At 36.5% G+C, this 11,639-nt stretch overlaps 1 protein-coding gene across 2 annotated transcripts in view; it reads left to right on the top strand.

Moving 5' to 3' along the window:
- pcdh15a (protocadherin-related 15a) overlaps nt 1–11,639 on the top strand; it is a 316,642-nt gene that overhangs the window by 150,801 nt on the left and 154,202 nt on the right. For both annotated transcript variants that reach the window (XM_073812872.1, XM_065296062.2), the window contains 2 exons: nt 189–323; nt 10,758–10,907. In XM_073812872.1, coding sequence (XP_073668973.1) covers nt 189–323; nt 10,758–10,907 — 285 coding nt within the window. The remainder of the gene's footprint in view (nt 1–188; nt 324–10,757; nt 10,908–11,639) is intronic.

Below are 11,639 nucleotides of genomic sequence, written 5' to 3'. Positions count from 1 at the left end.
CAATAATAATGACCAGACTCCTACAGCAGCTCTGCTGGTTTCAATTCATTTCTACTTGATTGATGTGGTTTGTTTGACTCTCCTGTTTAAAACTTTTTACTTTTCTATAAACAAACTTGAGTTGTGTGAATCTTTCGTGTGTAGATGTTTTCATGACATGCAGTGATAGTTTTCTTTCTGTTGTGAAGACCAAGGATCCCCAACTGCAGATTTCGCTGAATGATTACACCTCCATCTTCACCATCACAACTACGGGCATCACACGATATCTCACCCTACTGAAACCAGTGGACAGAGAGAAACAAACCAACTACACCTTCACGGTATGAGATATTTCCTTAAGATTCACCCTAAAATGAATTAATTTCTTTATAAACTATCAATTCATTCCCAAAACGTATTTTCTGGAAATCTTTTTAGGGATTTTTTTTGGTTTAACATTAAGATTAATATTCTGTTTTAGTGAACAGTGCCTCATGCTGAGACTTGATGTCTGTGTTGAACAAAGCAAAGCCATTTCAACAATGCCGTAGTGTGTGTGTCAAGCGCCTCTTCACGACTGCCTCCATTGATCACATCTATTGATCTGAGATTTGGGCTCAAGTCCTTCTGATCTTTCTAGAATCCCTGATCTCTTAGGAGCATTTATATAGTCAGCCGGATCACAAGAGGAACATCTAAACGCCTCGTTTCGATCGTTGTCCCGACTGAGAGATTGTATTTGGTTTTCAGGACCAGAGTTTTTTGATTATGTTCATTCAGAGGTGGCATAAATCTTAACAGGCCTCCCCGAATAATGAGATGTCATGTGATGTAATTGAGATATCATTCAGGTGTACTTTTTGGGTTTGAGTTACGAGTTTCGCCTTGGATGGGACGGATCATGAACAGGGCTGGCTCTAAGCATGGGCAGGGGTGGGCTAAGCCCACCCAAACAGGATTTAGCCAAAGACATGATTTATCTACAATTTATACTTTGCTTAAAAGCAATCTGAGGCGGGCTATGTTAATGGTTTATGGAAGGGCTGTAGACGGTCCTAACCAATCAACACCAGAAAATGTCAGTGTTTTTATTGTCTGAAAACAACATCACTTGTGTGCAATATGCAGCTTTTAGCTTGATGTTTCCGATGATCCGGGAAAAAACTCAATTTTCCACAGCTATGTCTCCTAATCTGTCAGTCCGTCTTTCTCTTAATTTCCCCAAATTACATTACAGGACTTGACTTAATTGTAAATGCACTGTTCCAGTCATTTGAGTCCATTTAGCAGTCATTTAAAAATGGATGGTCCGGTTGGAAATTACTGAGGGCTTTGGGTAAAAATGCAATCAAGATGAATAAAAATGGCCAAAAAGGTGGACAACATTACTTTTTACAATTAAACCAAAAAAAATTATGACTGTCATAATCAAAATAAAATGGGAAAATGAATACAAGCGTTGATGACATCATTAAATTTAGATCTGTATCAGATTACTTTATATACATTATTTTTGCAGCGTTAAGAATTACAACCAATCACAGTCGCGTCTGCTGATATATATATATATATATATATATATATATATATATATATATATATATATATATATATATATATATATATATATATATATATATATATATATATATATATATATACATATATATATACACCTCGTTCAAAATTATTATGCACATGCCATTATTGTTTATTTTTCCAATACAGTCAGTATTTTTACAAATTTTATTTGACCCTCAACAGTTATATGACAGTGTGGATGTTATTATATATTAAATGAAATAAAAATGTCAAAAGATATTTTAATACTTTGAAAAAAACGCAAAATATGCTGTTCCAAATTGTTAAGCAAGTTGTAGTTCTCATACAATATGGGTATGAAAAAATATATTTCTAAAGAGAAAAACTGTGCATTATCTTAAAAAGGAAATTATTTCCTATAACAATTTATATTTGGTGGACCTAAAGAGAATTCTTTGAACTATTATAAGATTTATGAGTGTTTCACAGTACAGTAAGATTTGACTATATAAAAGCTTTTTAAAATATTTTTTAAGGAAAATATTAGGAAAAGGCAGCAATAAAAAGCCACACTTAAGAAGCATACATGTATTTAAACCTGCTGGCGTCTCTGGAATCCCAAGAACCCCTCAATACGGGATCCTCCAGTGCATAAAGCTGTATTTCTATCCATCCCACCAACCAATGAAACATTTGCTGTGAGCTCAGAATACAAGAATACTATTTTCACACAGTATTATTCATTGACATTAGGGAGAGCTACCAGAGAAATTATTTGGCCTGGAATATTGGAAGGTAAGATGGTGGGTCACTTTAGGGTCCTTGAGGGGGTCAAAGGGCATCTAGAAGATGTGCATAGTTCCTAAAAAGGTGTTTATCACAATGGGATATAAAGGGAATCATATCTTCTGAAATAAATGTACTTTCATGAAGGATAATACACCATCCCATGCTGCAAAAAGCATCATTGACTATTTTCATGAATATGGGCATAAAATAAGAAAGAAATCAAGGTATTACCATCATCATCCTTTGACCTTAGTCCTTTTAAGAGCATGTGGTGCATCATTATATGAAAGATCTGAGGTGGACAGCACTATTATTCAAATAATAATCTTAAACATATAAAATAAAATGACACCAAATTGTCCTTAATGAAAAAAACAATAAATTTCTATCAGAAAATTAATCTTTTGAGGATCCAGGGGTCGGCCATCTTGAAAATAGAAATTTCAAGTGGCTGAGAGTGTTTTCTTGTCAAGCAATCCTTAGAGACCAATTTGCATGCTTATGTCACTAACTAACAAATTTATTGCTTAACCGCTCCACTAAGGTGGTGGCCATCTTGAAAAATGGCCGCCATCTTGAAATTTCAAGTAGCTGTGGGTGGCTTATTTTCTAGTGACCATCAGAGACTGCTTATGCCAATTTTCATGCTTGTATCACCAAATAAAACACTATATCACTTAACTGCTCCACTAAGGTGTCGGCCATCTTAAAAAATTATAGCATTATAACTTTGGTTAAAGTGCATTCTGCATAATAATTTGGAACAGCAAATTTTGCGTATTTTTAATTAAAATATCTTTTGACATTTTTATTTCATTTAAATAGAATAACATCCAAACTGTCATATAAGTGTTGAGGGTAAAATAAAATGTGTAAACTCACTGACTGTATTGGAAAAATAAACATAAATGTCATGTGCATACTAATTTGTAAAGCGGTGTGTGTGTGTGTGTGTGTGTGTATATATATATATATATATATATATATATATATAATTGCCCACCCAGGATATCTGCCAGTGCCAGCCCACCCTTCTATAGCTGGCAAGAACCAGCTCTGATCATGAATATGATTGTATTCTGGGGTGGCAACAGCAGTGGCCAATTAAACTTTCGGACACATCCCTTTATACTACAAGATGCTTTGAATCAAACAGAATTAATTCATTTAAATAAATTAACAATGGTTTGCCTATCAGCGCCAAACAGAGACTCGACCAAATGTGTTTTCTTTTATAATAGCAGACGGCCTGCAACAAATACATAAAAAGAAATGAGCCAGTTATTAGTCTTGTACCACAATTTGTACTAAAGTAAAGTGACCAACAAAATAAACAATATTTTTTGGAGGAAATTTGAAGTTTTTTGGGGGTGGTGGAGGGCTCATATGATTTCCATGCGTTGTGTCTCAGAGGTATGCCTGGACAGGTGATCTTTTGACAGGGCAACGTTTGAATTCTCACCACGATTCTCCTGCCTCCTTTTACTGACATCTCTTTATCCTTTCCTCATCCTCTGATCCTTCATTTCTCGTTCAGTACAACTCGCTGAAAATAAAAGGCTATGTTCAGAATAGGATATTAAGTCCTACATTTCCTGCAGTATAATAATCTATTTTTATTTCTTTTATAGTCTATGTAAAGTCATTTCAGAGAATAGTATCTACTGTGAAATATGTAGTTCTGACTTGTGGAGTTGAGTTGAGTTACACCATTAAACAGTCTACATTAGGATTATTTGGGCGGGGCTAAAACAGTGGCTCAATGACACGCTGGAGCCACCGAGCATGGCCCCGCCCCTAACACAATCGCGAGCATTCATTCATTTTGTAGCGTTATTTTAAAGTTGAGAGAGATGGTAACTTTTTTGCAAATCGGCGTAGTTTCAGCACTGACAGCGGACACGCCCAGAGAGTTTGATAACAGCGTTATCTATATTATTGTCCTGCTTGTTTTTTTCAAGATTATTTTATTTATTTGGTGGTTTTTACTCAGTTAAATTTGGCTGGATGTTGAATATAATAATTTTCTGTGGGGTGACAAACTGGGAACACATTTTATATCAGACTTTACACAGACTTTAATGTATTTTAAGAGAAGCATTTGATATAAAAAATAGAAATATAATTGAGAGCTAATGAGGGGACAGTTTATCTGACCTGTTTTAAGCTTTGTTTTATTGTTTTTCTTCAATTTCTTTATTTAATTGGCTATTCAAAATCCACTTAGGCCTCTCGGAGAGGAGGGACGGGGGAAATCGCTGTTTAAATGACAGAAACGGGCTGTAATTTTCTTTCCGTCTATCTCTGTCTCCCTGAATGTTGGAAAGTCTTTTATGGTGAAAGTATTAAAAGGAAAATCAAAAGTTTTTGATCACTGAAAGATCTGATGACGCTGCGGTTTATGCTGTCACGGACTTTCACAATCATTTCATTTCTGTCTTTTCAATCTCTTTATTGCTGTACAATAATATCCCTGAAGCATTGATTGAAAATGTGCCGCTTTGAAGCTCTGCTCGTCTGAAATATTCCTACGTGGCCTTTCTGAATCAGACATGCACTGAGATCTAACTGTGAAGTAAACCTGCCGTACATGACATAAGGGTCGTTTCCCAAACTCTAGTGAGCTGTCTACGTTGTCAAAAAATATGCTTCTCTAGCTGTAACCCTTTTAAAATGTCTTAATATGTACCATTTAGGTAGAGATATGTATCTGGGGTACTAGTATGAACTCTTTAGGTGCAAAGATGTACTTTTTGAAAGGGTATTACTGTACCCCAGTGACAGCTAGGGACAATTTTTGTGTTTTTAGAAATCATTATTAGGCATCATAGGATAAGTACTGATACTGTAAGTCTTCTTTAAATAGCAGATAACAATGTATGCTAATTTATTCATATACACGTTACATGTCCTGTATAGACCCAACATTAGCTGAGCTTTTATGTGCACTTCACATGGAAAGCATTACTGGTGTGAGTGACATTTAAGAAATTTACTGTCTGTGGAAAGACTTTCAAATCAATGAGAGTCTTTTTAAGGAAACTCATAACACTCGGCAGCCATGTTTGCAATGCCTTCAGGTAGCTATTTCAGTAAGACCCCATCTATTTGAATGGGTGAAGACTGATATCTCTTCAATCGCTTGATAAGGTCACAATGAAACAACATATATCCGACCAACCGTTAAACCTGACATTAACTTTACCATACTTTTTGTTTCTTAAGCTTAAAGGTGCCAAAGAATGCATTGAAATAATCTGTTATATTATCCTCTGATATTTATATAGAAGGTATGTGGCTTTATTAAGTGCAAAAATGATCCATAGATAGTTTTACATGTTCATTTACAACCTTTGCTGCATTCAGACCAGCCGCGGTAGAGGCGTTGACACGCATCTGGAGGCATTTAGCGTGGCGCGGTAGACGCGATTCTGCCTCATTCGCGCATCTAGTTTGCGCGAATTGAGTGTTGCGTCGCGTTAACCAATCAGGAGCTTGCTCTAGTAGTGACGTGATTACAGAAAGTGAGCGGAGTTGTAGAAGCCCCTCCCATGATGCAAATTTCCACGTGAAAGTCGCGATAACTAGAATTTCACGTGTGAATGAAGCGAGTAAAATCTAAATGTTCAAGCGGCAAACTAGACGGGGTAGATGCGAATTTGACACCTCAAACACACATGGTTAGAATTAAATGGTCTTGTATTACCTTATTTGAAAGGGTCATGAATAATAATGTTGAGCTCTGCTCTGATTGGCTGTTTCTCAGAGCAGCTCCTTCAGTAGCTCTCTGTTTGTGTAAACAGACCTTATGTTTGAGTCTGTATCAGATGAAGATACAGATTTTGAGGAATAATCAATTATTTGGAGATTGTTAACTCTTTCCCCGCCAGCATTTTTCATGATTTTCACAAAAGTTTAATGCCTTCCAGAAAATGCTCCTTTTCAAATATATAAACATACAATATATGAACTAAAAGAACAGACCCTCTGCTTTTAGACAAAAACATCCGTTTCATCCTACCTTTATGTGTTCTGTTTTTATCACCTCTCAAATATGTGTAGGTTTCATCAAAAACACCAAATTTTGATATAATTGAGATAATTCCATTTTTGTGAAGGACTTTTGATGGAGATCAGATGCAGAGCGATCTTTAGGGCAATATTTCCGGGTTTTATAAGTTGCGGAAGAGCCACCTGGTGGATAATAGCGGTATTGCAGATTGACGAGATAACTCCTCAATGGCGGGTTTCGTAGTTTGGGTTTTTTTTTCAGTATGGACCAACCTAAACGATAGCATATAGCATTAACTAGCATATAGCGCTAACTCAACACTCACAACTTTGTTTTTAGCATTGTAACGTCATTTTACTTAATTTAATGTGTAATTTAATGTTGGGGTGTACATCACGACTGTAACGTCTTGATGTTCTGTTGAGATTGGTCTGTTTTCCAGCGGTCTTTTTCATGCACAAGGTTTAAATAATAAGAAGGAAACAATCGTGTTTGAGGCTTCCACTGTAATTACCATGTACAGAGCTCTTATTATTCATCTATGCCTACATAAATACAGTTTTATATTCTATGGAACCTTTCTTTATTTACTACACATGTGTAAACGTTGGGTACTGTACATCACTCAATACAAGCCCCGCCCCCAGATAGCCCACTTTAACAATTGTAAGGCGGGACTTCTTTCAGTTTTGCGGCCATATAAGTTGTTGCACCTTTCACCATTCATTATAGAGACAGAGCGCAACACGTCATAACTGGGGGGGGGGGGGCAATCCATCCGTCTCCATTGACTTTGTGTTGCGAGAGGCTGCCTCCTTGTCATTTATAACAAAAAGCAGAATGATGCCCAAAAGCTGCTGTATGACAGGATTTACATCTAACAAGCCAAAAAACCCAGAAATACATTTTTATAAGCTGTCGACCCCAAAAAACAAGCGTTTAAAGACACAAAAGTGGAAAACAGGCAACTTTTTATAGTACTGCTATTATTAGAACTACGCTCACTGGAGGGAAACATAGTCGGCGATCCACTTTTGTGTCTTTAAACGCTCGTTTTTTGGGGGATCGACAGCTTATAAAAACACATTTCTGTTTTTTTTTTGGCTTGTTAGCTGTAAACCTTGTCACACATCAGCTTTTAGGCAATATTCAGTTTTTTGTTATAAGCCAGAAATGACAAGGAAGCAGCCTCACATAATACAAAGTCAATGGAGATGATTGGATTGTTCCCCCCCGATGGGCGTGGTTTTCAAATTTGCATAACTGAGCTATGTTTCTAATAAAACGGCACCATCTTGTTAATATTTATATTCCTAATCACGCTTTCCTAGAAGGTTCCCGCCTATGTAGTAAACAATGAAGCACAAACCGAACAAAGCTTTTGAGGGTCCAATCAGTAACAACAGTACACTTTAGTGGCCTGGAAGCCAAGGTTCATGCAGGAGGTTACAGGCACCACTATTACATTTAAAATTTGGCAAAGCGACTTACTTCAAGCTGTACTTTTCGTGTGCTCCCTAAGAATCAAACTCACAACCTTTGTGCTACTAACACAAAGATCTACCAATTAAGCTTCAGGAAGAAAGCGATCATGCTGGCCCCAGCGCTCGGCACATTGGTCTGTTTACATATGCGGAGCTCTACCTATCTCCTGAACGGGCTGAGGAACCGCTGGGCTTTGATCCACATTTACAGCCATGGATCTCTGGGGAAAAGCTCAAGGAAATGCAAGCTGAAGAACAACGATGTAACCTGAGGCTGCTAGCTCAGCACTTTAAGTGCCTTTGAAATGAACATAGTGGGAATCTCTGGACAAATGTTTGTTGTGCCTGAACAATGGAGATATTTATCAGATACATTTGTATGCTGTCCTGTAATACCAGAGAGTCGCTTGCATGTCAGATCAAATGCATTCAGAAAAGCTTTACTTAAAAGCAATAAGACATCAATGGGCATACATTTGAGATTTTTCCATGGGTATATGAACCTATTAGATTTCCTGAAACCCCTGTGATAAAACCCTGTAACTCTTACTTTGCTTGTACGTATAAAATGATGAAACACTATGTTCAGTAAATGTAAGTTGTTCAGAAAATCTATTCTTCTTATAATCATTGGATGAATGTACTATAACCTGTTACCTATAACCCCTGTGGTTCTTTGTATGTACAGTATGTGGTCATTTAATATGCTTTAAGACAAACCATGTGCAAATTCGGCATTTAACAAGCATCAGGTAGGTGGCTACAGTAAATGGACAAGGTGTGGAGAAAAATGTATAAAGTGAGCAACAGAAAAGGGGGTAAACTTGAACCCAGTTACAGGGTTCCCACGGGTCCTTGAAATCCTTGAAAGTTTGTGAATCTGGGGAAAAAATTCAAGGCCCTGGGAAGTTTTTGAAAATTTACATACATAGATACAGGTCATTGAAAGTGCTTGAATCTATTTTATGCAAGAGGCTTTCTGGAAAAAAATCCATATTATTCCCGGTGTAGTGTAGGATAATATCATACAATTTCTAGACTTTTTAAGCCCACATGTTAAATGCTTATATCTTCTGTATTTAAATGTTGATTCATACCAAAATGTTTCTTGCATAGTTGTGTTTGACAAATGAAAACGTCGTGGGTTACGTATGTAACTGATGTTCCCTGATAAGGGAACGAGGCGCTGCGTCTCCCTTGCCATACTTCCTGCGTCCCTGTAACGCCGTCTTCGGCAATATTTCAGATAGCGATATACTTCATGGCTCCCGTGTCACCCTGTCTTTGTCATTAAGCCTCACCATTGGTTGAATTTGATATACACATTTAAACGCACTTAGCCTTGGAGGCGTCCCCAAAGTGTCACCGCAGTGACGCAGCGTGAGTTCCCTCAAAAGGGAACTGTAACAATGTATCTTAAAAGGGTACACAATGTAACCTTGCTCTCACATGAAATGTGTCCCCACATTTAGTCCTTGAATTTGAGGGTATTGGACCTGAAAAGTCCTTGAATTTGAAGTTAACTTAGGTGTGGGAACCCTGCAGTTACCAAAGGCCATTTGTCATTACTTGTTAGAAAGACATCTGTAGGGTCTAAGACATGCTTTTTAGTATTAAATAATGATGTACCACTAAATTGTCAAATGCAAGCCTTTAGTAAATTGATTCATTTAAATACTCTCTTCTTGTAAATTTAGCATCTGAAAGGAAAAACTCCTACAAATGCATTTGTGACCCATGCTGGAAAAATGAGTCGGAATGAGCAAATTTTCAAAAATTAATTATTTATATTTTGACATTCCCTGTTGAATAAACTTCAAAACAATGTATGATTTGTTGGAATCTGACAAAAAAAGGACAGCACTACACATGTTCGAAGTTGTCAGCAAAATCAATAAAAAAAAAAAAATTTAAAAACAAAGGTTAAAAGCAAAATCACTGCATCCATACCTTAAAATTGCCGGAAAAACTAATAGATTTAGCACACACAAAGTCAAAAACAATATCTATAGGAAAAATATATGTTCAACTTTTTTGTTTCTTTTATTGTTTCATTGACATTAAGACAAACAGCTGTAGGATCTACTGTAATGTAATCATCTAATATAATTTTACACATCAGATGTTTTCCCCAACAGTTAACCAAACATTCACTGAATGCGTGAATTCTTGTCAAAACAGCTATATTTTAATCAATTTAATTCTGTATCGATGTCTATATATCGGAGACACGGGTCCGTGTTTGTGTGCATGCTTCAGGTCTGTCAGTCAGCACAGGGAAGTCTCATGTCTTATCTCTCTTTATAATTATTTTAACATCAATCAAGTCCTGCACTTTCTTTTCTATTTCCTGCATGTCACGTGCATGCACGCATCAAATGTAGGTTAAGCATTTAGTACGGTACAGCTCTCAGAAAACATACAAATAAATATTATTTTAGATGTTTAATGACTATTTAGAGCATTACAATCACTAAACGAGGGCTTAATGTAATTATTTTTATGAAAACCTCAATTTCGACCAAAATTTATACTCAAGCTCAAAACTAGACAGTGTACATTCTGACTTGTTTTGCCAGCTCGGGTCACATATGCAAAAAGGTCGCAAAAAACATTTTTTAGTCCACGCCTTTTCAGCACAAATTTTTCACTGTGTCTTTAGTAAATCCTGACAGTAGTTTTTTAACGGCAGAGTAAATTAATAAATCATGTCAGTTAGTTGCTGTTAGTAAATCAGTTCCTTATGATACAAATTTTTCAGACGTTACTTGTAATTTGATGTTGAAACGTAAACTTTATATATATATATTTATATATTTTAAATCGTTTTGGTTTTGAACATCCCCCATTTCAGTAGATAGGAACAGAACATGCATGAAAATAGGTTTGGGACTTTGGCTGAGCTGTAATGTATAATGCTGTTGAAATGATTTTATTGCTTTTTCCAGCTGTTGGCATCTGACGGCGTTCAGCTGAGCAGACCCGTGACGGTGGACATCCTGGTGATCGATGCGAACGATAACTCACCCACTTTTACTCAGGTGTCCTACAGTGTGGAGGTCTTCACGAATATGTTGCCCGGAGAGACCGTCTTGCAGGTGAGGACGCGTTAGGTTCTGCTGATACACTTTTACAATGCAGCTAGGAAATCCTCTTATCCTCGCCCATGAGCCATTTATAAATCATTTATTCATAGTGAAATGTTTATTGAGATCTATAAATGAGATGCGTAGCCTGCTCGGAAATGTGTTTGTTTCATTAATAAATGAAGATCTATTGCGATTCAACAGCGCAGTGTCTCAGTGGAAGTGTCTCAGTCGAACCATTTTGCAGATGAAAGTGACTTATACCTTGCTTTGTCTCTTAAATGGGACATTTCACAAGACTTTTTTAAGATGTCAAATAAATCTTTGGTGTCCCCAGAGTACATATGTGAAGTTTCAGCTCAAAATACCCCACAGATAATTTATTATAACATGTTAAAATGGACACTTTGTAGGTGTGAGGAAAAATTTGCCATTATTGGGTGTGTCATTTAAAATGCAAATGAGCTGATGAAATGCAAATACGGATTGCCATAATGGTGGTTTGTTAAAATTGATATTTATTTAATAAATAAGTTTATTTACTTTATCTATCTCTCTCTCTCTGCACTTAATGGAAGTGTCTTGGTTGGATAGTGCAGATTAAGGGGCGGTTTTATTATAATAAGATCCCCTTTTGACCTCACAAGGGGAGCCAAATTTAAATGACCTATTTTTTCACATGCTTGAAGAGAATGGTTTAGCAAAACTAAGTTATTTTTTTTCACATTTTCTAGGTTGATAGAA

This window comes from Paramisgurnus dabryanus, chromosome 20 (genome assembly GCF_030506205.2).
Source record: "Paramisgurnus dabryanus chromosome 20, PD_genome_1.1, whole genome shotgun sequence".
NCBI lineage: Eukaryota > Metazoa > Chordata > Actinopteri > Cypriniformes > Cobitidae > Paramisgurnus > Paramisgurnus dabryanus.
This window is presented reverse-complemented; position numbering and strand designations above follow the sequence as displayed.